At 40.4% G+C, this 26,260-nt stretch overlaps 1 protein-coding gene across 3 annotated transcripts in view; it reads left to right on the top strand.

The window, feature by feature from the left end:
- GNAL (G protein subunit alpha L) overlaps nucleotides 1-26,260 on the top strand; it is a 182,329-nt gene that overhangs the window by 149,991 nt on the left and 6,078 nt on the right. For all 3 annotated transcript variants that reach the window (XM_030265954.4, XM_002189478.7, XM_072924488.1), the window contains exons 6-11: nucleotides 16,299-16,353; nucleotides 18,677-18,750; nucleotides 19,597-19,655; nucleotides 19,900-20,020; nucleotides 21,250-21,380; nucleotides 23,179-23,246. In XM_030265954.4, the coding sequence (XP_030121814.1) occupies nucleotides 16,299-16,353; nucleotides 18,677-18,750; nucleotides 19,597-19,655; nucleotides 19,900-20,020; nucleotides 21,250-21,380; nucleotides 23,179-23,246 (508 nt within the window). The remainder of the gene's footprint in view (nucleotides 1-16,298; nucleotides 16,354-18,676; nucleotides 18,751-19,596; nucleotides 19,656-19,899; nucleotides 20,021-21,249; nucleotides 21,381-23,178; nucleotides 23,247-26,260) is intronic.

Here is a 26,260-nt window from a genome sequence, read left to right as displayed (position 1 = left end):
AGTGGTGATTGTCTGAGTGCTGAGCTGATGCTGATGAACAGTGTTATGTGGTAATGCTTGGCAATGCCAGTTCATCTCCCTCCTTTCAGAGGTGCTTTTTATGCTCGCTTTCTACTTGTTGCTAGGCTGAGATTTGGTCCTTCTTGCACAAATTCAGCAAGTGGAATTTTATGTCACAAAGCAAGACAGGTGGGGAAAAAACCCAGGCACTCTCTCCTCAGTGTGCATCCAGCAGATAGTGCTTCTCTCATCTCATACTTGGCACGAGATTTTTTCAGTTTTTAGATCCAACTGAATATCCTTCTCAACAGTCTCAGCTTAAGGTCTCTGAAGAGGATCTTGAATAAATTGTATCCTGAAATACATGCCTCTCTCAGTTGTTTTTTTAACAAGATGACAAAAAGTTATTGAGTTAAAAATTAAGACCCTGTAAGCAAGCGAGGAATCCTGGTCATCAGTAGAGAAAGAGTGATAGAATCAAGCCACTTTCTTAACTGCTGGAATTTTTCTTTGGCTAATGAGTGCAGATTGCAAGGTGGAAGTAGTGTATTTGGATTCTAACAAGTTCTATAGCAGTGACAGAAAATAGCTAGCGGTGAGAGCTGAGAGCCTTTTTAGAAAAGATTGTGAGAGAAGGCATGAACTTAGAACAATAGCGTTTTAGAATAAGACTGTATAATGTAACTTTGAACTATTTATAACATGCACAGAGATAGTGCAGGTACTTGTGTTTAGTGTAATTATGCTTATGCAATCAGCTTTTTTAGGACGATAACCATTTGACTAGTTTATTTTTGGAAATGTACTCCAGGGTGCTAAGATGTGTAGCTATATATCTGTCTTTATATAATTTTCGGCTTCGGTTCTAAATCTGTTTTCTGTATCTGTCAGGAAATATCCGTCTACCTATAAACTGTATGAGGCTGATTAATGACTGATGGCAGACAAATCTACAAATATCAAGCTTTTGGCATCATAAGTGAAAATGCCTTGCTTTGTAAGAAGGGGAAGGGGAGAAATTAATTTCCTGTTTAATTTCTACAAGAAAAAACCCACAGCCTGACCAGATGGAATTTCTTTTGTACTATAAATAAGCAAACCTTTATTTCTTTCATGGTTTCAATTTTGATATATTTCTATCTAAACTGCTCCTTCCATAATTCTCTTTGTCTTTCTGTGTTCAGGGATGTTCCTTCAGATGCTCAGTAGATTATTTGAATAATAGAACAAAGCTCTTCAACACCAATAAAAATGCATATCAATATGTATCTGTAAAACTCTAAATATGTTGTATGGCTACCTGGGGCAGTCCTGATCACTTGAATGTGTGTTCTGGGGATAGTTAGAATAAAATATATCTTGTCTAGATTTTGTGCTCTTCTAGGTAAATGGATTTATTAACAGTTACAGAAAATATGAACTGCCTAAAAATGTTTGGTTGTGGGTTTATGGGAAATGCATTTTTTTTCCCTCAAAATACTGCATGTGTGTTTCATGTCATGTCATAATTCACTTTCTCAGTTAGGTGTCATTTTGCAGTATTATTTTTATTTATTAATGTTAAAACATTGCTTTCTCATTATATCTTTCATTCCATTCCTTTCCTTAACAATTGTAGGTCATGTTTAATATTAAACATTGATCATTTCAGTAGAAATTATGATGCCACAGTGCACTGGTTCTTTCATAAAACTCTTACTTTAAATCCCTCATGGCACTGAATTTTCAGTGTTATGCATGGGCATGCCTTTGACTATTGGTGTCTATATGGTATCTCTAAATTTTAATCGTAGCCAGCTCATTACCACACTTATGGTGATAATCAGTGCAGTTGTCTTTGAAGCAGTAAATACAAAAAAAGTCTAGTTGAATCACCAATGGTATGCTCTTGTATTCTACTTCCAGCGCCTCTCTCTTCTGTCACATGTAAAGATAAAGACCATAGTCATTCAGATTCTCATAGCAAACATTTAACTTAAAAACACTTTATAAAAGGATAGAGGTGAGGAAGGGCTGTAAAGAGCTGAGCTTCTATAGCTTAATTCACTTTTCTGGTTTTTTTTTTGTTCTTCTGATGTAATTAAACAGAGCATGGGTGTTGCATGATGTTGTACTCCTTGCCAGAACAGAAAACATTTTAAGGTGAACTGCTGAAGAAAATCTATTACGCTGGAAAGCAAATCCTGCATGAATTATTAACAAAACCTCCTTAGCACTTGTGTGGCTGTTCTTCTCAAGAAGCAAGTTGGTATTAATGATGGCAAATTATGGAGTTTTCCTAGTTGTTTCAACAGATCAGTGTGTAGGTCTTGCTGTATAAGGAGTGAGTGTCCTGGGGCACCCTCAGCTTATGGGCCAGCCCCTGTTTTGGTGTGGCAAATCCTACTGTCCATGACAGTCACCAGGGAGACAGCAGGCACTTCCTGGAAAGTGGAAGGACACTGACCTAGGCTGTGTCTTCGTCCCCATACGATCAGCCACGTTATACTGAGGAGAAGTATTTAAAATACAATGTGCCATTCTAGGAGGTAAAGCCTGCTGATCCTGGTGGCTTGATGGAGGCTGCAGAGGAGCCTGTCAGTGCTGGTGGTGGAATGTGCACTAGTGGTTCCCTTGGGTCACATGTGGGCAAAGCCACTGTTAGGTAGGGTGGTTTTTTTGCATTTATTATATCCTGTGCTAAGCATTGAAAGATACAAGAGAGGACTAACAGTCTGTATCTAGAGCTGCTGGATTTTTGAAAAATTACAGATTACTCTTAATAGCAAGATAATTACACTTGTGAGAATGGCATAGTTGTGATCATTCCCCAGAATAAAAAGCCACCTCTGTACTTTCTAAGTACAGAGACGTGGTGTGATGTCACATAGTGTTGGGCAGTACTTCTGACTGTGGGGTTTAGAGTTGGGCTGCAGTGAGTGAAGAGTGGGGTGTTTATTTGCTTTGAGGGGGGAAAACCTTCATTCAGGATCCAGAGATCCATAATTTTGCACACATTACTGATCTTTTAAGCATGAGTGCTTGTCCCATTGAATTCCAAGGATCTTGGTGTATTCAGTAGCATTACTTACATCCTTAAAACTATGCTTATGAGTGAGTCTCGGTAGAATGAAAGTTTTTCTTGCACTCAACTTCTTAGTCTTTCTGTATATCTGAAATATTTAATCATTCTGACATAATAAAAAAGGTACAGGGAAGCTCGAAAACTGCCATGTAGTCAGAATGTCTTGCCATTTGTTTGTGTTTATTTTACCTACTGTTGTTCTACAGTTATTAAAATTCCCTCTTCCTTGTAGCTTCTGTGAGAAAAATGCTCACCTTGAAAATGGTGTCAGTTTTGAGGAAAGGGTCAGCAGTTTTTCAGTGCACTCCAGATTAATTTTGGTCATAATTTCTTTCCTGCTGGCATGGGCTGCCCATGTCTTTTCTAGAGGAGCAGAGGTGGCCCAGGACATCCACAAACGGTGGTGGTGGAGCCCATCATACAATTTCTCAGTGTTGAGATGGGGAGAAACACAAGCACAAGGCATTAAGAAAGGTTGGAATCATCCCCATTTTCTCACTTCTCTGATTTGGCTTTTGTCCACATGATGTTTTGACACCAAAGCTGCTCAGAAGTGCATTGCAGTGGTTGACCTGAATTTAGGTCAGAGCAGCCCCAAATCCAACATGTAACCAATAAATGAAGATACATGTCCTAAAGATGTGTTGTTGTTTATTATTTACATGTCTTGATTTGTTGTAGGGTTTTCAAGGTATTAGAAATGATTTTTAAAATACTGAAATTTAGAAACCATAGTCAAAAACAGTTCATTTAAGTATGAGTATTATTTGTTTTCACTTTTTGAATGAGTTGCATTGAGACCTCAAAAAAAACATCTTGCAAAACAGATGAAGTGTCAGTGTCTGCTGAGGCAATAAATGGCTTTTGCTTTCAAAATATCACAGTTGTGTTGTAAGCCTGTACTTTTTGGATTTGCTTTAAATTTTTGCAAAGGCACCCCCAAACAAAGTAATGCCCCACAAAGCAAAGTTATTATTCTTCTGAAGGAAGTGCTTTGATGCATGATACCACATTTCAGTACAGGCATTTGTTAAGAGCAGATCAGTATTTGTAGCGCAGGTATTAGGACTGGATTAGTAATCTAATTCAGGAGGTTACTAACAATTTGAAGGGATTATAAGATTAGCAATTATCAGTGTGCTTACTTGATTAAAATAAATGCTTGCAGATTTGGCTGCCATACCTGTGCTCTGATATTTGGGATCAGAAATCATGTTTGATTGGAAGTAGAAGAAACAAACAACAACAAAACTTTGTTGTTTAATTCTGTTTCTGTAATGATTTCAATACAATGTCTACTCCCTAATTAATTTTCACTGAATTGTAGTGCACTTCATTATTAAAAGCCTTTTGAAGAAAGGCTTTTTTAGGGGAGGGAAGACCATTTTTATAAATAATATACAGTCAATCTAAAAAGTAAATTTGTAGGTACTGGGCAAAGACAGTTGTTCAATAGGATATTCCTTCGCTGAAGCTTTGTCTGTAACTTTAAGTTTAGGTCTGGTATCACTTAATGAAACTTCCCAGATTTATTGTTTGAAAAATGTCCAACTCTGTGTGATTGAGAGTTTCATTTCATTGTGGAGCTGAAATCCCAGAGGATAAAGGTCCTTCTTCTTCTTCCTTACATTCCACTTTGGATCCTTCCACCTCTACTTCCTGAAGGCACCCAACTCTCCTGAGCCTGAAGAACTTTTTTATTAGAAGTTTGGTTTCTCTTTCTGTGAAACCAGTTCAGATCCTTAGAGGTCATCACAAGAGTCGTCCTCACCCTCAGGATGAGTGCTGGGGACTCTTTTTCTCGGCATATCCCAGCGTCTGAGCCACCATGTCGTACACACGGTTTGGTAAGGAAAAGAGAACCTGTTAGGGAATTTGTTGTTTTAGGCATCCTTGTGTTTCCAGTGAGAAAGAAGAAGCAAATTTATAAAAAGGCATCTAGTTTTCTCCCTGAAAATACAAAACTTACACCCGGCTTCTGAGCCTGACCACAGGGTGACCTGCCTATATATGTAGGCAGCTATAAACCATTGCATAAACATGAGTGACCGTTCCATATTTGGAGAACAAATGATTCCTGGTTTTCAGTTCCACAGGTTACATTCAAGCTGGGAATGGGGTTTTTAATCTTCTCTTTAAAAGAAAAAAAAAAAAAAGAGAGAGAGAGAAAAGACAACATTTTGAGATCTGAACTGACATGTAGCTTTGGGTTTCTGACATTTATGCCTTATTTGTATATCCGTTTTCAACCTTTTCCAGCTGCTACTGCATAAATCTTCCACATTTTTTCCACTAACTATATGGATGGAGAAGACAAATTAGGAAGTTCAGCTTCCTTCTCAGTGCCTGTTTTTAGGAGTTTTAAAAGTAGTCCAGGATATTCTAAACTGACCTTGGTGGATTTTTTTGATAAGGTAGCTTTTATCGAGTTTCTGCACTTTCTTGCAGATGTGAACATGGTACAAAGCACTGGCTCCTAGGAAGTGGCAGGGTGACTTTTCAGCTGTAAAAGCCCTATTACAGTAGCCCTATCATGCCCTGAAGAGTGGTGATGTTGGCCACGATCCTGCAAGGAGCTGCAGCTGCCAGGCTCCCAGGTAGCTCCCTGCAGATCCTCAGGCTGGCTGGGCCATGCTGCTGTATTGCAGCACCAGCACAGCATGTCCAGTGCTGCTCAACCCTCTCCCTCCCAAGCTCTCCCATAGATGGTGGCAGCCAACATCTCAGTGTGGAGGCCACGCAGGGAGCAACAAGGATTGCCCATGGTGTCAAATTCTCTTTGCTCCAGCTTTTCATAAACCAGACACAAGAAATGGCAACTACCTATTGGGTACAGAGTAGAGAGATTAAAAACAGAAGCATAACCTAATCTTTAAAGTAACTTGAAGCAGGACATAATCAGTTTGTTGCATAATTATTTTCCTCATTCCTCAAACTCAACTCATTGTATGTTGTTTTAATAGTACAAGTGCACTGTGCACTGTAAAAATCAAGTAAAATTGATGAGAATGTAAAGAAACATACAGGGAGTGCAGCATTAGGAATGCTTTTCACAAAATGCTCTATTAATAGTAAGCAGTTGTTAACGTGACTTCCTCTCAAATGTACAGTTAGCAGGGTTGTAGGGCTAGTTTTTAACACTGAGTTTTATAACCATTGTTTAAATAGCTTATAGGTGTTAAATGGAATTAGGCCAATTATTAGCAAGTTGGATATAGTTACTGCATTCTTCTCCTTCCATTTTTGTAGTAACAATTCATCTTCTTGCTTTAGCTCCATGCCTTCCTCCAGCTACCCGAGGTAATCACTCAGCCAAGCCGTAGGTGGTGTGACCAGTTGCTTGAATACATTCAGTGATTAAATATATTCTGTTCTAAAATGGGCAAAATAATGTTGATTTAATGAAAACATCTCAGCAGCAGCATTTGTAATGATACAGGAATTTTCTTATGACTCTAATGGTTATGTCTGGCATTTTTATCTGTACTGTTAGACCTCTGCGTGATGTTATTACTTTCACCTGGTAATTTCTAAGGCAGATGATCATATACAGATATTTACCTGATACTAGCTTTCATTAATAGCTCTGGAGTGTGTTGTGCATGAGAATAAGAAGGATAACCTGTCTGCTCTAGACTACAGTTAGGGAAGCCCTGATAAATTCTGGTGCCTGACATGAGCAAGTTTGGGAAGAGCAAGCTTTGAGTCCTTCCCATTGAAGGTGAATAGTTGCTGTGTCACTGTGCTTTGCTCAAGGAAAGGCAACAGGTCTAACTCTGAATGATGGGTGAAGTGGTTCTGTTGGGTGTTTGGGGGTTAAATGTTCAGGAGCTGCTGGAAGGATGTCAGTCCTCATCATCTTTCGGTCCTTTAACTCCTGAGCCATTGATTTTTGCCCTGTTACGTAAATTTTCTTGCCTTGTATTTTGACAAGGTAATATCCTGTGTCAACTGAGAAGAAGCTGGTGAGCCACACCACAGCTCAGCACATCAAAGGATTACTCACAGAGTTGTGTCCAGCATGACCTTTACCTTTAGTGAAAAATGTCCTTCACACAAGGTAAAGGTATGAGAGTGCACTGTTAAAGCTGGGACAAGGATTAAGGAGTGCAGAACAGATATATCTCCCGCCACACTTCCAAAACTGCAGTAAGGTAAAAGAAATTGTACCAGGTGTTCTGCAAGGTCAACATTAAGAGTTTCTTTTTTTCCACTGTGCAGGAAGCTGTTTGCCATCTTGATTTTTCCACAGAAATATTCTTCTGTTTCCTTAGTTTACACTGATGGCATACTTCAGGTTTTACATGCAATCCCAGAAAGCTTCTTCTCTGGTAGGGTGGTTGTTAGGAGCTCTCATATTCTTTGAATTGGTTTTACCGTAGAAATTCCAGATGCTACCTGTGGTCATGGAGTCTCCAAGACATTCTCATGAGAGCTGATCCTGTGATTCAAATTTTAATCCTTAAACCTACTGCCTTTCTCCTGTTTAACCCCAGCACTCACTCAGACTCCAACTATGTCAGTTCTTTTGGACATGTCAACACCTGACAAGCATGATAGGTAAAACCCAACAGATAGACTCTCATTTTGTTCAGGATTCTAACATGCTGTTTCTTTCATTTACATGTCAGCAAAAGCATACAGGTCTAAAAACAGTAAGAAACATGCATGTGTGCTTTTTCTGGCCAGGAGCCTTCACCACCCTAAAGAATTCACTTTTCTTCATCTGAGTTTTCAAGAGAGTATTAGGATCCTCTTTTTGGAATCATCTGGCTTGATTTTAGGCCTGAGAACTACTGGCAGCAAGTTCTCTTGCACCGAGTTTGGACTGATGCCACAGGTAAACACAAATTTCTCGTGACTTCCTCTTCAGTCTGTTTTTTTGGGTTTTTTTTTACTTTTGTTTCTCCCATTTGGGTATTTTCTGCTTTCTCATCTGTAGAAACCTCCAGTCCAACTGGTTTTTCCTTTCTGGCAGTCACCATAACAGACTTATTATTCCAAACCACTTCCACCAGAGTAAGGGATGTTCAATTTCCAACAACCATTGCTGTTTCTAACCTGGATTTGACATTCTTCAGGCTCACAGTACTTTCTGAATTTGTGTACACTAGGAAGATCTCTACAGTGCAACGATTTTTGAAAACAAAACCATCAACCAGAATGTGTAAGTTGCACTGAAACAATTTTCTATTGTGACAACAAGATAAAATTGTAAGCAACAGGGGAAGCTCTACTTGCAAGATCCAGTGAAAATACTTTTTGTTAACTTTTTACATCTCCTGATAATGCTGTGGTATGTATCTGGTGCTTATAAACCTGATGCATGTTACGGCTTTGAGTATTATCAAGGCTTTTTCCCACAGCTCAGCTTTCCTGAACATAAAAGTCCAAGTTCTTTTAGAAGAGTTCGCCAGAAGAGATGGAGGTGAGGTCTTCAATGCACTTTAGGTAGTGGGACATTTTAATCTGTTATTCTGTCAAAAGGCACATTTTGAAGGTCCTGATGGATCAGCTGCATTCTGCCCACGTGTGTCATATGATGTTTCAGGTATTCTCAGCTTCCCTTCCAGCACCAGTCTGTGTAGTTGCTGGAAGATGTTAAACAGTTGTTTCATTCTAACAGTGGATAAAGAGATCCTAATCTGCCATACATGAGCTCACAAAGCAGTCAGGATCCAGATCTCTCTGGATACCACAATATGAGCTTTCTGTTTTCAGGTTTTTATCTTTTGGTCCTCTATTCAAAATTGCACTTATGACTGCAGAATGTGTTCTGTGTAGCCTTGTATTGCAGAACTCAAATCTGTATATGTATAAACACTCCATGGGTGTATCTATATGCACGTAACGATTGTCTGCCTAGGATTGGATTATCTACTCACAAGGAAGAAGGAGATACACTGAATTTAGTGGATTCAAGTTGGTCAGAAGGAGGGTCTGCATGTGCCAGTCTAAGCTTCAGATTTTAATCAGTGCTTCATTCTTAGTCTGTGTTTTGCAGTGGCTCCACCACTTGCACCCCTGGGAATAAAATGTCTGAGCACACGCAGTAGAAAAATAATGTCCCTTTTAAAATAAGTAAATAAATTACCTTTCTTCTTTTTTCTTTCTTTGCCTGTCATCTTCCCTGTTCTCTGAGATCCCATGGGGCAGAAGTTGCAGATGATGAGTCCCATTTCTGCTGGAGCCTGTTAACCTTCCTGTGTGAATGACAGTTTTCCAGATTTAAGTCTTAGTCAGTGTTTATGTTAAGAAGAGGGTTAATGATGATCCCCATAGGCCTCTCGCTCAGAAAGCAAAAACATCTGCTAAGCCAAGAAGTGGTTAGTTTGCTAAATTTAGAAGGAAGAAATGCATTTCCCAAAATTTGCACTGCTTCTTAACAAATTTAGGGAACCAGTGGGGGCAAACAGTTATGGAAGAAATACTGTTTATTCATTTTTTAGTTTATTTCATGTATTTTCAGTTAAAAGTGAGATTGTTCTTATTAAACAGAAGGGGAGTATTACTCATATATCTGAAATATGTAATGCAATTGAACTCTTTGTGCATTTGTTTAGATTAATAGCTGGACACGTACCAAAGCCTGTGAAGCTTAGAGATGTTCTGCAGCACATACTTAGCGGTGGAGAAAGTGAGGCTGAAATGGATGTCTGCTAGGAAAGTCCCTTAACCAAACCCATAGACCAGGAGAACTACATATTTTGGCCATCTTTCTACCTCCTCACCAAATGTGCCCCAAATCACCGCCAGCAGTCTGGCTCCTTGCAGGAGAAGGTTGCCTGATGAATGGTCTGTGAGCCCTTGGTTGCAGCCATCATCATCTGTCTTTGCTTTTAGTGTCTTGGCCAAAGCTGTCATCAGTAAATAGGGTTCCAACTGGACTTGTCCTGCTTTGTGCGATGGCGAGGGAGCGTTGTTGGCTGGTACCAGTGAAGCCTCTCCTGACAGTAGTGCTCTTGATGACTTCATGATGGCTGGGGCCAGGGCATGGGGCAGCTGCCATGGCCAGGGACAAAACGGGACGGATTACGCACTCCCAGTCATGCTCATGCAGTAAATTTGGGTGTCCAGGAGAGGTGTCATCATCGGTGGCCTGAGACTTTCCCATCCTTTTTGCCCCTCCCTCTGGAGCAAGCACAGTGGCTGGTGCTGCCCCAGGGAAACACATGGCTTTGCTAAAGGCTGTACAATTCCCTCACTTGTCCGTGGTCCCCAGCAGGCTGGTGGTGACCCAGCTCCAGCCGCTGCATCCCCCCTGGCCAAGCAGAGGGCTGGGCAGATCCTTTGAACCACGGATCCTCAAACTTCCCTGGGTGGATAAGGAGTTGGCAGTTTTCGGGCATGACTGTACTTTGCTCTCCCTCTTGGTGTCCTGTTTAACCTTTTCATCTCCTGACACAGCAAGCTCTCCTTGCTGGTGAAATGGGAGGTGCAAATAGGTGAGGGTGTGTTTCTGTGGATAAACCCCACCGGTTTTTGGTCATCCCCATGCAGACCCGGGCAGCGCAGCATGAGCTCTGCTGGGAGGTTGGCAGGCCATGCACAAGTACGGGAATGCAAACTGAAAACAGGGATAAGCAAGGTGAATTCAGAAGCTCTTTGCTAAATACGTTTTACCTGTGTTAGAGAAAAAACCTCACGGCGAGACGGAAGGGAAGGGAAGGGAAGGGAAGGGAAGGGAAGGGAAGGGAAGGGAAGGGAAGGGAAGGGAAGGGAAGGGAAGGGAAGGGAAGGGAAGGGAAGGGAAGGGAAGGGAAGGGAAGGGAAGGGAAGGGAAGGGAAGGGAAGGGAAGGGAAGGGAAGGGAAGGGAAGGGAAGGGAAGGGAAGGGAAGGGAAGGGAAGGGAAGGGAAGGGAAGGGAAGGGAAGGGAAGGGAAGGGAAGGGAGCCGGGCAGAGAGCGCCCCCTCCCGGCGGTCACCGCCCGTGCCACCGCGGCCGGAGGGATGCGGGGAGCGGGGTCGCGGTGAAACAGAGCCTTCCTACTGCCGCGAGCACACGGGGCACGAAGCAGGTGCCAAAGCCGTGTGACAAGCACATCACCGATCCGTGGGTCCCAACCCTGCTGGAGGTGACGCTCTCTTCCAGCAGCATCGTTAGCACTCCAGTGTCTGGTTTGGGTGTTTTGTTCCGCAACAGCGGCAACTGGGTGAGCCAGGGTGGATCCCAAACAGGTCTGGTTCTCCCTCTTCCCTCTGCCCTGCTGTGCCCCAACGCGAATGCTGCCTCCTGGTGGGAAGTGGCTGCAGAGTGGTGTGGAGGCGGAGAAGGGGAGCGCTCCTCTAGCACGTGAAAGCCGTATTTAAAATATAGTGATTATTTAAATTCGGCAGGAAAATCGTTAGCCACTAAATTTTGCCAAGCCTTCTGAGGGATTTCTGCTGATATTTTCAGCAAATTACTTGGGAAAATGAATCCTTTAGGGGTTAGAATATTACTGGAGGCTGTTTTCATTATGTCTTTCTCAGTTACCTAGAAATACATCAGGATAGTGTGAGTTTGCTTGAAGCCCAACCTTAGAGCCTAAAGTATTCAGGTATTCTCAAAAAACAGAAATCCACAGTTTCCTGTTTCAAATGTTGCTGGAAATATTAACAGGATTGCAATGGCTTAGCTGATTTATATATATATATATGTATATATATGTATATGTATATATATATATATATATATATATATAGGGGGGAAGGGGGAAAAAAAGTGCAATATTGATGTTGGCCCTGAGAACTGCAGCAGAAACTAAAAAGAAAAAGTATTTCCATTTCACCTCCCTAGAGACTTGGGGTGTGTGTTTTTCTTGTGAAGTATCTGCCTCACCTGTGACTTCATATCCAAGGAGAGCAGAATTAAAAGTCCTAGTGCTGGATGGTGCCATAGACATACAGATATATATATATATATATATATAGTTACTGAGCCTGGCTGAGATGTTTGCAAAGCTCTTAACTTATCTGAAGATAGTTTTGAGATTCTTCACTCTGAGAACATAAAACCTTAAAGATTTGCCATAATACCTTTTCCTTTTAAAGAGACAAGCATTTTGAATGAGGTTGATTTCTTGTTTTCCATGGGAATTTTTTGATGTAAGGCCAATGAAATGTTCGAGTGAGAGCATAAAAATGGTTGAAGAAAATCAAGAGTTATTAAAATACCTAGTTTGTTGTATTGATCAGTGATTTAGCACTTCATCTTTCCAATTCTTTAGATGTTGAAGTAAGCTCTCACAAATATAGCATGGGTTTTCTGTCGATCATATTATTCTCAAGACACGATTTTTCTTTTAATTGTCATTTTGTTTGTGGAGTCAGAATACCTACACAGAGCCATGTAGTGATTTTTTCAGAGAGAAAAGAATGTTCATGTACGATTACCTTCTCTTTATTTGTGCATTTATGAATCCTTTTTTTCAGAAATTCTTATATAGCTGCTACTGCTGCTCAAATTGCCATGGTTTTTAAAGAGAATAATGCTTATTGATAGTTCCCACATGCACTGGCAGGCACATCTAAAACCTGTACTTTTGTGTTCACAGCTTGCATAATATAAAATTTAGAGATTGCTTGTCAAACTAAGTGTCAGCTGAGTTTCCTAGGAAACTCACTGAAGATATTTATAAAACTACAGATCAGCTTAATAATAGATATAATAATGTCAGTAGCTCATTTTTTTTTTTCTTTTTACTTTATTGGTACATTTTAGTTTGCTTTAATTTGTTGCTAAACCAAACCACTGCATTTCCAAATAGAGCAGAGGAGACCTTCCTTCCAATACCTTGCCTAATTAATTTCTTAAGAAAATGATAGTTTCTGCTATTCCATGTAAGGAAATGTAAAGCGCCCTATGTAAAATTTAAAAGATCATAAATGTCATACTAGTTATCTGAATGAATCCTTTATAAGTAAAACCACAACTGTGAAATAGAAATGTAAATATTGTATCATGTTATTGTTTTATTCACTGTTGAATTGAATGTATGAATTTGAAGTTCATTGCACATGCCTGCAAAACAGTCACTGCACACTTAATGGAAATCCTGAGTATGGGTTTCTATAGAAGCTAGATAAATAGAAGACCTGTTAGTATTGTAAAAAGGCACGATTCTGTGAAAATAATTACATCCCTGAGCTGAAAAAAAATCTAAAAAGAGAGTAAGTGATATTTGGTGTCCATTTCTTATTCATTCTTCTGTTACTATGTTTTCCTCACACTGATTCTTTGAGTTGAGACATTAGCATTGCCACAGTTGATCTTTTTGTACTTTAAGGCTCTTTAAATGGGAATTTCAGTCATGTAAATTCAAAATTTGCTGATCTTTATGTATATATTTATAGATCTGTATAAAATAATCTATATTTTGTCAAAACATAATTATTCAAGACAATTAGATGAAGTTAACATTCTCAAGAAAGCAGTTTAGAAAAGTAGTTTCAGTTTTCCCATTTTAATACGGTAATGAGAATGAAGTTAGTGTGTTTAGAAATGAGGCAGTACTGACTCCCTATCTCACCTGGAATCCATTTCTTGTACCCAGTATGTACATTTGCCTGTCAGGACTATTTTTTGATGATGTTCTAATTAGCCAAGTAAGGTGTTCATATGAAGGATAATCAAGAACTGATTTTTCTTTTGAAAAGGTAGGAGTGTAGCTGTCTGTGTTTCTCTGTGTAAGAAATCTCATTGCACACTTAACAATGTCGTTGCAGAAGAAATCTTAGGAAGCCTGTTCATCACACACTGAAAAGGTTAATTTCCTATAAAGCTACAAAAATTATCCCAATCCTAATAGCAGCTGGATGCTAGTGATACCATTCCAGCTTGTTACAGCAAGGTGGCAGGTAAAACCTTGTAAATCATTGCATTTCTTTTAATACAGCTTACATGCAGACAGCAACCTTAAAAGCATAAATGGTACAGCTGCTGTGTCAAATGACACTTTTTAAACACATTGTATTTGTCAGAGCTGGCTCTCTCTTAGCTGTGGTCTTGCAGTTCAGGGTTCAGGGTATTCAAAACTGGTCTTTCTACTGGGAAGAAGTGGAAGATGACTTCAGCTCATAAGTAGGATATCTAATTAGGAGACTTGCCTCTTTCCCAACCTGCCATGGATTGTGTGTAGTGTAACTGCATTACTCCTTGCTCCTCTGTTCCTTACCATGATTTGCCTGTTTCAAACACGTAAGTGCAAACAACCAAAAACTTACCTTAAGTATTTGTTGTGAGAAAGTTGTGAGTTAGTACTTAATACTGTGTTGAACCATTTCAGATAAGTTCTGCCAAAATGGTCCTGGTACTGTGGAGACAAGATGTTATTGTCTCTGATTTATGAACCAACTTCACAAGACTTGTTTCTGCAAAAAAGGCAATTCACACTGTCTTGCAGGGTTTGTGATGGAGTTGTATTTCTGCACAAACACTTGAGTTCAGTCCACACTCTTCAGTAGATCCCTTTCTGTGTCAAACATAGTCTGTACTTTGGAACAAAGAAGAACAACCATGTTAAGGAAAACTACTCTAATCAGGAACTTTCAGCCTGGAGGCATTTTTGCTTTGGGCTTATTTGCCTTCTTTTTTTCATGTTCTGTGCTGCCAGCATGAGGCAAGAGTTCTCTCGATAATAGGTGTGTCACTTAAAAATGCGTCGCTCTGCTCCGGTGTCGGTGTGAGCCGTGGGACAACTGAAGTTAAACTTTGCTCAGTCAAGGTGATGACAATTATCTGACCAAAAGGTTCAGCCTGAATCAAACTGCTTCCCCATGGTGACTGTAGCTGACTATAAAAATATAGTTTTATATCCTTATATAAATTTATAGGGCTTTTGGCAAGGAAGGAGTATTTGTGAAAATACGCTTTTTCTTCAGAGTTTCTTCCACATAGTTTTGCTAACAGGCATCCGTTGGGTTGTGTTAAACAGTTTTGTTTTGGTTTTTTTTTTAATCCTGTGCTTATCTATCACACCTTGATCGTCCAGAAAGAAAAGCTGGATATTCTAACTGTAGATACTGCATTTTGTTTCCCTGCTATAACAATGGAGGTTTGAAAAGGAAAAATATATTAAGTAAATATATATGCAGTGTATTTTCTTTTCCTTTCAGCTCATATCCGTGGGAAACTGCTATGAGAATTACAAACAGCTTTTAGGGGGCTATTTTTTCAACTGGCCAGTGTGTGTGACCCTGTGTTAACAGCGAGTTACATTTTAAGTCAAAAGTTCACTGTTTTTTTTCTTTCTTTCCCACTGCAGTTAAGTGGGACACGTATTCCATATGCACACTCAGGTAAAACTGGGGAAATCTTGCCTTTTGATAAAGAAGTCTTGATAATATTATAGTGGGATATGTCAGCCAATGGGATATTTACTGCCAAATACCAAATAACAATGTAGAAATTCAAGAAAGCTTCTAAGCCATATAGGCAGTCTGGGGAAAATGAGCCAGCCAGACTCACAGGAGATCTAAGAAATGGGTGGAAGTGAGAGAGGAGAACCTGCCTCTTTAGCAATAAATATAAAATCACATTTTTATGTCCATAAGTGCTGCCATTCTAATACATATTAGGAAAGAATTAAAGCTTGAAGAATCTTTTAAATAATCATAGAGTGTAGTTCCCTGCTGATTTTCTGGTTCTCTTTTCTCTTGCTCTTCTCTGCGGCTGTGTCTCTTTCACTACATGCGTGTCACTGAGTTTTGGTGACACAGAGAATCAGATTTATTAATCTCCACTTTCTGTGCTTTAGTTGCAGTGTTGGAGGGTAGCAAGTCAATCCAAAGCTTTTTGTATATACCAGCAAGCATTTCTGCTAACATTACTGAGATCATAATTAACATAACATTATAATTTATCAGCATTATACTAAATAAAGGCACCCCTTTGCCACATTTTATTTATTTAATCCAAAAATATTTTTTAAGTCTTAACAACCACATGATGTTGTGATCTGTGGTTAGTTGTAGTATTTTTTAGTGGACCTCACAAAATTGTAACATTTTAACTGTATTTTGAACCACTTGTGAGTACTGCATAATGGTAAAAGTGCTGTATTGAAAGGTCTGGGTAAAGTGTTTGGCTTATAAAATGTAACCTTGAGCAATATATGGAAATAATCAGGCTCCTAACTTTACCATTCAGGTTGTGTTTTACTTCTCAGCAGGACTGTAAACAAGAAAAGGTAGTGAAATGTCTTCTACTAGATGGTATTGTACATATTTAAGTGCATGTTTATTTTTCTTCTAGCTTTTTAGAAAGAATTGACAGCGTCAGCATGGATGACTACACACCCACAGATCAGGTTAGTAAAAATAATGGGGTAGGGTCTGAACTAAAACTGACATTCATCTTGATTTTCTGTGTAATTTATTTTAATCCATACTGCAGCTGAAATAGGGCATATGGCAGTATAGCAAAATGTGGTCTTTCAGCTTAAGTAATGGATATTAAAGAAGTAGAGGCATTTTAGTGGTGCAAACTTGTCTTTTACTGTTGTAACATCTACGCTGGTGATTCTTGTAATAGATCCGTTTTGTCTTCATGCTTCCCATTCTGTGTCCCACCCAAAAAAAACAAAAGCATAAATGCAGAGAAGCAATGCTTTATTTCAGTGGTGGAGGTGGTCCCAGAGGGAGACATCCCATGTCTATCAGAAGGGTCCTTCAGGGGCAAAAGCTTGTAGTGAATGAGGTGTCCAGGTTCAGGGGAGAGCACCAGTGGCAGCAGCAGAGCTTGCAAACTTTTCTGCAGGCCTGCAGGTTCCTTCTTTGCAGGCTGTGCCCATCTCCTGCTGGTAGCAGAGTTTCTATTCAAGCCTCATTTGCAAGGCGGTACTTTTTTTTTTCCCAGATGCTGTGATACATCTTGATGGAGTGCTCTAATGGCAAACACATTCATGTTAAGGCTGAACTGGTGTGGTCTTGAAGGAGGGGCTTCACCACGTGCCTGGCTTCAGCTGCCTTCCCTGAGCTCAGGCTATGTGCTTTTCTTTGTTATCTCTTCAGCAAACATTCTGAAGTTGTTATTTTTCAGTGCTACTATCCCACTGTCATTTAGCAGTCTCAGCCAGGATTGTGGGCCGCATCATAATCTCCAAATACAGGTGGCAGAAGAGAATCCCTGCACTGAATAATTCAGTCTAACAACGCAAGGCATATAACAGGTGGATGCACTTAAAAAATAAACAGAATTTTCAAATCTCACTGTGCAATTAGGGAGTGAAATTCAGAGAAATTAGGTGACTTGCAAGAGACCACCCAAGGAAGCATGCAGAGAAGAGCCTGTTGCTTCAGACCTAGTTTAGGTCCATAACCACAAGCATGTACTATAGTCAACCCAATATAGGATCAATTACTCAATCACTCAAGACATTTTCAGACCAAAAGAATTAGCACTGGGGTTTGTTCCATCTAGAACTCATGGTTTTAGCATCAAGATCACTCACCTGGAGAGAGAAGTCAGTGAAGGAAAGCCTAATTTTTGCTTTCATTATCTACATTAGAGTTGGCCTGTTTGTTCCTGGGAGGCCTTTCTCTACCTGAAGTAGTCTTTCATCACCTAGAAATTTTTCCTGATATTTTCTTTTGGGAGAAATGTCTTGAAAGATCAGAAAAAGCCCTTGGTATGTGGCAGGTGGAAAACTTGCTCTGAGGAGGGAATACTCTTTTGCTTTTGTTTTTGTCCTGTTGTGCTGTATTAGCTGCCTTGCTGAATTAACTGGTAAAATTAACTTATTTCTTCTCTTCCCTTGCTTTCTGGTTTTTGGGGGTTTTTTTGGTTTTTTTTTTTTTTTTTTTTGCATCATAACAAAGTCAACAAGTGACAGAAAATGCCAGTAACATATAAAATTACTAAGTATTAAATAAATGGCCTTCAGCTGAGTGCATGCAGCTGTCAAAGCAGCCATGGTTTGCCTTGGCTACCAGAAGCAGTAGACAGTAGGGTAGGGGAAAAAAGGCAAGCTGTGCCTGCACTCTGTACCACTGGCTGCCTCCTTCCATCCAGGAAGGAGGCATCATAAATTGCTTTTGCCTACTCCCCTTGAGAATTGAGGAAATTATTATTTTTTAATTACTAAAGGAGAGTTGGTTAAGTTGTAAAGTATTGCTAGTTTAAAAAATAGGAAAGAATGTCATATTTCTGCACGACCTAAATTCTGTTCCCTTGTGCTCTGTAACAGAGCTTTAATTACTCAGTCACAAGCTATTATTTCTATAGGATTCCTGTCTCATTCAGTACAAAAAAGGGCAGAGTTAAGGTTGCCTAGGCAACTGTAAATCTGGAGTTTTCTAACATTTGAATACTTGACTTTACAACATGAATAACATTTTTCTTAGTTTTATGTAACTTCAGAATTCATTATCCTCATCACATACCAAGGTGTATAACCATCAAGAACAGGTTTCAGTGGGCATTTAGGAGAACATAGATGAGGTCTCTGCTTTCTGAGTGCACAAACCAAATGCAGTGATCTTTACCATGTCAGTACAGACAAATGGCAGTTTACCAACAGGTCTGATTGAACTTTAAGACTTTTCATGGGAAATAATATTCCAAGCTTTTAAGAGCAAAATTAGGTTAGGAAAAAAAGCCTTACTAATCAACTTCTGTGTTCTCATTTCCAGGACCTATTAAGATGCAGAGTGTTGACATCAGGGATTTTTGAAACAAGATTTCAAGTAGATAAAGTAAATTTCCAGTAAGTCTGTTAGTAATGATTTATTAATATCATACTCATTTTTAACAGCTTCATTTAGATGTCTCTGTTCATGTATGCATGGTATAGCAGGCTTAGGATGGGAGTGGCTGGATTTTTGTTGTTTGATTTGGCTTTTTAGCTCTCTTTCCAGAGACCCTAGTAAAATTACCTCATACTTTGCAAAAATATCTTTAATTAGTTATGTATATTTGCAATGTTCTATAGTAGGGTTGTGTGTGCCTTCTTGTAAAAACAGGTGCATTGGTAAAGCACTGTAAAACCATAAGATACCCTTGGGGATGAGAGCTCACAGAAGTCAGTGGGAATCCTCCCTTCTTCCAGAGGGGGCAGCAAGCTCTGTGTTTGACCAAGGTTTTTGCTGTGTCTCTAGAACACCCACAGGCAGAGACTGGCTTCTCTCACCAGTCCTTGCCCAGAAAGGCGCCTGTGTTTACAGGGCTGAGCTGCCTCATGTCCTCCATAGAGAGATGCCCTTTCCCCACCACCCTTCGAAATATCCTGAAACCTGTACTTGTTTATAGTGCAGTATTACATGCCATATGCGCTGATGTGGACTGGAAAGGCCAACACTTGTCCTTGAAGAGTGTATTTCTCATTTTATGGGTTCAATAGCCTTCTCCTGGCAGAGCAGGGCAGGTGGAGCAGTGCAGCTGTCTCTGACATGCAGCGCAGCATCAGCAGATCTCTCTCCTCTTCAGGCAATATTTTACTGCCCCTGTACTTGGGGCTCTCATATTTTTAAACTGAACCCTCGTGCTGTGCATGCTTCATGTGATTTTTTCCTAGTGCACATAAGTGATATAACATCCTATGGCTTTTTAACAGCATGTTTGATGTAGGTGGCCAGAGAGATGAGAGAAGAAAATGGATCCAATGCTTTAATGGTAAGTAAAAACATTCCGTGTTTTATTTTGAACTTATTCCCTGAAGTGTGAGCAGCTTAGTGTTCGTATCCACACACAGTACCTCACTAGCACAGAAGTCCAGTGTTACAGATAACTTTTTTCTGGTATTTTTGACTGATTGGTGAGTAATGGCAGTGTTACCCTGAGGAGTATGTGCTGGGATAACAGAGATGTTCTGTTCTCTCTCCTTTCTTTCCTTCTTTCTTTTGTGTGTTCTGCCCAGATGTCACAGCTATCATCTTCGTTGTGGCTTGCAGTAGCTACAACATGGTAATAAGGGAAGACAATAACACAAACAGACTACGGGAATCCCTGGACCTTTTCAAAAGTATCTGGAATAATAGGTAAAACAAACCTCATTTCCCACCCATCCTCCCCATTTTAATTACAGTTCAACTCCTTTGAAAATAGGACTTCCCTTGCTGTAGGCTCAGATTGTTTATTCAGATCAGGCCCAGGCTGGGCCCGGTCTCAGAGTGTGTCCATGATGACATCCCTCCCTGGCAAGGGCTGTGACACAGGGACAGTGCACGTGGCTTTTCACCACTCCTGCCAAAATGATGTAGGGCATGGGGACAGCTTGGGAAGGGCAGCCACCCCCAGGCTGGCTGCAGCAAGGGAGGCAGGAGAAACCCTTTCCTGGCATCCCTGCTGCTTGGCTGAGACCAAGATCCTCTGAGGAACATTTGATCTCCTCAAAAGCAGCAGAAGGAGCAGCTCACTGTGCTTGTTCCTTATGTGGGCAGCTGCTCTCGTAAGGATCATCTCTGAGAGCACAGGGTGCCTCTGCCTTAGGGGATGATGCTTCAGACCTAACCTAACTGGAACTGCCATTAAATTGCCATGCTGCTACAGTGCCTGTAAATCATGTACGTAACCAAATAGCAACCCAAATGGGCTCCTGGTAGAGAAAAGTAAAAACAATCTGCAAAATCAGGTGATGAAGTTTTCAGCACATACCTGTGAGTATGCTCTGCGCTGAGAAGTGATTGAAGGTAGAGTGAAGGAGGAATGTTAACTGCACATCCCAAGGCACATTGTCACAGTGATGGATTAATTGAGGAAGAAAAGAGACATTATTTTCTTTCCATTCATCAGGTGTCATACAGGCCACGCTAAAAGATGGGATATCTGTGTAGATGAGCAGTACCTTAGAGCAGTCTGAGGAAAGGGAGCTTTCTAGCTTTTTTTTTTTTCCTTTATCACAACCAAATAAAGCAGACAGTAATGTCTGATTGTGAACTGTGGTGCTTCTAGAAAATGTCATCATATTCCCAATTTGATATCGAAAAGAGAATTTAGAAAAAAATACAGAAACCTGCCCCCTTCAGCAATGTCCACCCTAGTTTTTATAAATGTATTTACTGACCTTAGAAATATACACATTGGTCTGCATAGATGCAGACCAATCAAAACAATCATTTAAGTAATCTTTTTTTTTTCTGTTGAAGCATGGTCTACACTATTGCACACTATCCACAGAGGGATAGCCAGTAAATTTCCTAGCAATGTGATAAGTTTTTGTTGACTAACATGTCAGAGATAACACAAACATTTGGTTTGTTTTTGACAGGTGGTTACGGACCATTTCTATCATTTTATTCTTGAATAAACAGGACATGCTGGCTGAAAAAGTCTTGGCAGGGAAATCAAAAATTGAAGATTACTTTCCTGAATACGCACATTACACTGTACCTGAGGATGGTAAGGTTTTTCCCTGTGCGGGGATCGGACCTGCTGGCATGGCCTAGCCCATAGCTCCCCTCCCTGTCTGTCTGTCTGTCTCACACACACATTCACAAGCACACACTGTTCTTTGACATGTGCTGCTTGTTGGGGATTCATGAGATTTATTTTGCAGCCATTCTGTGTCCTCCAATACTGTAAATTTCAGTTTTTGAAATACTGATGGGAAACCCAGCAGGACAGTAAGTGAACTTAAGGAAAACCACATCAGTAGATAGGAAGAGAGCTGTGGTGATGAAGTGATAATTTTCTTATCTTCAAGAAGTGTAATGGTTCCTGCACCACAGTAACATATTGCAGAGGTAAACTCTGGTATTATGCCAGGTGTATACCAGGCAGAGAGCTCCCCAAAGGTCTCAGGTCTGTCTAGCAAAAGTGGTAAAACTTTTATTTTTTTGACCACTTGCCTGACCTGAGTGATGGCCCTGGCATGGTGCTTGCAGACACCTGTTGGAAAAGGCTTTCATTCTCCACCAACTACCGCCAACAGCCTTGGTGACAGAGGTGAAGGTGGTGATTATCTATTTTCAGCCTTCATTGAGGTCTGGAACTTCATGAGTGTGATTCTGGCTTTCAGGTACAGAGGATTAATGAACTATGATAAAATCTGAGTTAATCTGGCATCTGTTTTGTAATGCTAAGGACTGTCAGAAGAAATCTTATCTCCCTCACCCGAATTTTCCCTTCTCAAACATGCACTACAAAGACAGAGCTTGAGTGCATTTTCAGTATTTTTTATAATAAGCAATTTGTCAGAAAAAAGTTGCTTTTGTTATTTCTTAAAGGGATTTCACAGTGGGTATCTAGAGTGATCCAGAATATTCACACATGAAACAGCTCTCTATTTTTAACCTTCACTTATTCTTGAATTTCAGCTCACATTATTTAAGGGCAGCAACATTGAATTCCAATATACTGTTGATTGTGCTGCTGCTCTATTTTTACCCCCAGCATTATGGATGAAAAATATATTTCCATATTCTGATAAATTTTGGCCTTTACAATGTTATGTTTATAAGCATCTGATTTTGGTATCCTAGATGAGAGATAACACTGGAAGGAAGTAAATAGGTCATCTCTTCACTGCATTGTTTTTTACACTGAGAGTAAAAACAGTCATTGCATGGCCTAGATAGTGACAACTTCATCTGCTGACAAACAGTTAATATTGAGCAACAAGTCTCCTGCTCAACAAGAATTTAATCCAAGACCCCTTGATGGGCAATATATCATGAGTATTCTGCTGAATTGGGTCTTGTAATTAAAATACATTTTTATATATATCAAAAGGTCTTTCAATGCTATCGTTTTTTTCAAGTGTAATCTTGGACTAACCATTTTTAAACTCACATTCCTGCCTGCAGAAGCTTTTTTCAGGAGACACTGTTCTGCTGCAGAAACTGAACAGCTCAGCTGCTTTTTCTAGTCATATTTTGTGATAAAAGCTAAACCCGAACTCCCACTTGTTTTACATCTATATGAACAAACTTGTGGATGTGAGTAAGCCTTTTTGTGATATGACCAATGACATTGTTGCAATGATTTCAGCAATTTTCAATTTCCTAAAATATGTTGTACGCATAGTCAGATTTCACTGTACTCTTCATTTTAGAATTACCTACTGGGAATCTCCTCTAGTATTTAACATTTCGATTTCTATAATGAAGGGCTACTTCCTTCTTATTAAATATTTTGTTACAAATTGATTATTGTTTGGTTTTCATGTTTCTGATGTCATCTGTTTTTAATTGAACAGCAACACCAGACGCAGGAGAAGACCCCAAAGTCACAAGAGCCAAGTTCTTCATCCGGGATGAGTTTTTAGTGAGTAATTTTCATCTTATGTGTGATTCTATCATAGGAAATACTGACAGATGGCATAGTTTATTTAGGGAAAACCAATGGGGTTTTGCAGAAAGCTAGAAGGAGAGGACAACGTCTGGCAATTCCCTAGTTCTTTTCAGCTGTCCATCTTGCAGAACCTTCCTCAGTGCTGCACATTTTTATGCCCATTTTGTATAAAGTCACCTGCAATGCAAATTGTCACACAGTAGGTGCTAGTGCATAGAATGGTCATGTACAGTCCATGCATAAACAAATAGGCTTTCTTTCTTTTATCCTGCAATCCTTCAAGGAGTTTGGCAGTGATCAGCTGACAGCAGGAATTTAAAAAAAAAAATTTTATGATTTTATGCTTAAATAAGTTTTCTGCTATGCCAGTTAGGAGGTTTACCTCACCTTTGGACTGGTGTCATGGCCCTGCTGAAGCATCATAAGAAAGTTTGTCTAGTCATGTTTTTCTTGTAATTAAGGTTTCCTCTGTAGCTGGAGTGAAGAGGTGGTGTTTACATTTTGAAGGTGAAAGTAGTTGTCAGGCACACAATCACAGCCCAGCTCTGCTGTCAGAGAGTGTAATCCAGTATCACTTGTGCCTTCACTCATTCTGAGTTGTTCCCACGGTGCAGAGCAGTACCAGAGACCAGAAGCAAACCTCATCCATCATGCCCACTATATGTGTATGCTTGAGATAACAATTGAGTCGTTAGAATTAAGAATTTTAAAGTCATTATGCATTTACGAGCATTGTTAGGATTTACAGCTGCTGGCGCACCAAGAAAGAAGCAATTTACTGTATTCACAATTTGGGGATTTCCAGCTGCCACCTTAGCCTTCCGGATCCTGAGGAAAAATGTCAAATTCTGCTGTATTAATGTAAAGAGTTACCAAAAAAACTCACTTCAAGTCAAATCTCTCCTGTGGTAATGCTGGAATCCCGTGAAGCAGGTGATGATATCCAGTGTGGAAGGAGAGTGGCTCTGAGAGATGAGTTACAGGGAAATTAGGGTGAAACTCCCCACTTTTATCTACTTTCTTGATTTAAGAAGACACATCGAGGGCGAGGTCCTTACCTGCTATGACTCACTGGCATTACAGAAAGAGGCCCCCTATGAAGCAGGGAGGGGAGGGGGCGTAGGCACTGCAGCCACACAGGAAACCCCTGTGGGTGCTGGGGGCAAGGGAAGCTCTTGTGCTGGGGCTAGCACCTGCCAGCTGCCAGGCATTCCTTGGGGCTTGCCAGGCATGGGGCCAGAACAGCTTCTCCCTCATTTCCCTGCGAGTGCTGCAGGTTTGGCAGAGAGCATCTCCTCTGTAACATGTCTGTCTCCTGGCTCTGTGCTCTGAGTAACGTGGCCATGCCTGGAGAGGGCAAGGTGGGAGAAGGCCAAGTAGGAATGGTCACTGCCAGTTCCATGGGGTCAGGTACAAAAGGCTGAGTTTTCAGAGAGGGAGTGATAAGAGGCACAGAAGTACAGACTGGCAAGGATCTGATGGCCTTACCCAGGTGCCAGGAAAAAAAGGCCTGTATTTTCTACCTGTGTCTGCCTTGGCTATGCTTTATACTTTCTTTCCCAAGTTTCTTCATTTATGACCTTTTCCTTGCCCCACTTAGTTAAATTTTCAGGCATGATTCAGAGAAGCCTGTGTTTATTATGCTTTATTGTGATTTTCATCATGGTAGTAGGTCTGCATAAACCATCGATATGTGTGACAGTCATCACCATGATGTCACACCCCTTAAAACTGCCTGGCTGTAGGAATGGTAGTGGCAAATTTAAAGCCTGTAATTTGAGACATTTTCATGGGAGGTTGAAATTGGCGATGTTTCCAATAACTATTGCTACATAGTAGTATATGAGGATTAGAAAGGCAAAACATGTCAGCTCATGGTTTCAGGGTTGGTGTGGGGACTGTGGCCCCTCGGGGTTGGGCAGCAGGGCTGGGATCCCTCGGATTTCAGTCAGGGAGCAGCATGGGAGGGATGGCTGAGCCCAAGCCCAGACAGTGCCTGCACCTCAAGGCTAGGCTGGCAAGGGCATCTCCTGGTCCTGGAAATCTATCTTGTGGGAAATCCTCTCTCCTTCAGCTCGGGCACATCCTTTCTTCTCCCAGACTCTCCAGGATCAGAGTGTGTGCTCCTGGGTGAGGCTGCTTCCCAGCCCTGTTTTGGTGTTCTGCACACAGGGCTCTCTAGCTGCTGTTATTTTGTTTGAATACATTCCCAGTGTGAATACACCCCCGTTAGAATAGTGGCATGGCCCCTCTGGTTCCTGTCCTGGATTTTATAAAACCCGAATCCGGGAGGTGAAGGAGCTGCTGTTCAAACACACAGACCAGGATTCCTTAAATTTGCATGTCATCCTGACCCCTGCAGTGTGGGGATGCCAGTATGTAATGTTCCTGCCTGGAAAGCAAATGTTCTTTCATCAGTGTCCCAGGGGATATCTTTTCCTCTGTGAACTGGTGCTGAGTAACATGCTACTATTCAAAGTGAGTGTCAAGTAGCGGTGACAATTCTGCATTTATCTTTAAATGAGAGGACAAGAACTATCAGGTGACAAAAACAGACAGACACCTAATATTTTGGAAGTACATCCTTTGGCATACTGTGTATGTAACCAGGACACTTTGGGCAGCTTATTGCTATAGACATGAGTGAAATCAGTGCATGATAAACACAAGCAGACAGTTCTTAGTATTTTTCATGAGAGTAAGCCTCAAACTAGGTATTGAAACTAGCATGCTAAGAATATAATTTTTAGACTGTGTATGAACACCCATGTGTAATCAGTGTTGAACGTGTAATATTACCTAAATTACTTCCAAAAAAATCTGCAATTTCTTTTTGATCTAATTACATAAATCATGGCTTCTAAATGCCTATAGTTTTGCATATCTGTAGCTTCAGGTATTTAAAAGGTCAAACCTACATGTAAAATAAATCCTGTGTTAACAATACATGGTGTAGCCTAAGTGAGATAGAACACTATCTTTTGTTG

Source organism: Taeniopygia guttata, chromosome 2 (genome assembly GCF_048771995.1).
Source record: "Taeniopygia guttata chromosome 2, bTaeGut7.mat, whole genome shotgun sequence".
Lineage (NCBI taxonomy): Eukaryota > Metazoa > Chordata > Aves > Passeriformes > Estrildidae > Taeniopygia > Taeniopygia guttata.
This window is presented reverse-complemented; position numbering and strand designations above follow the sequence as displayed.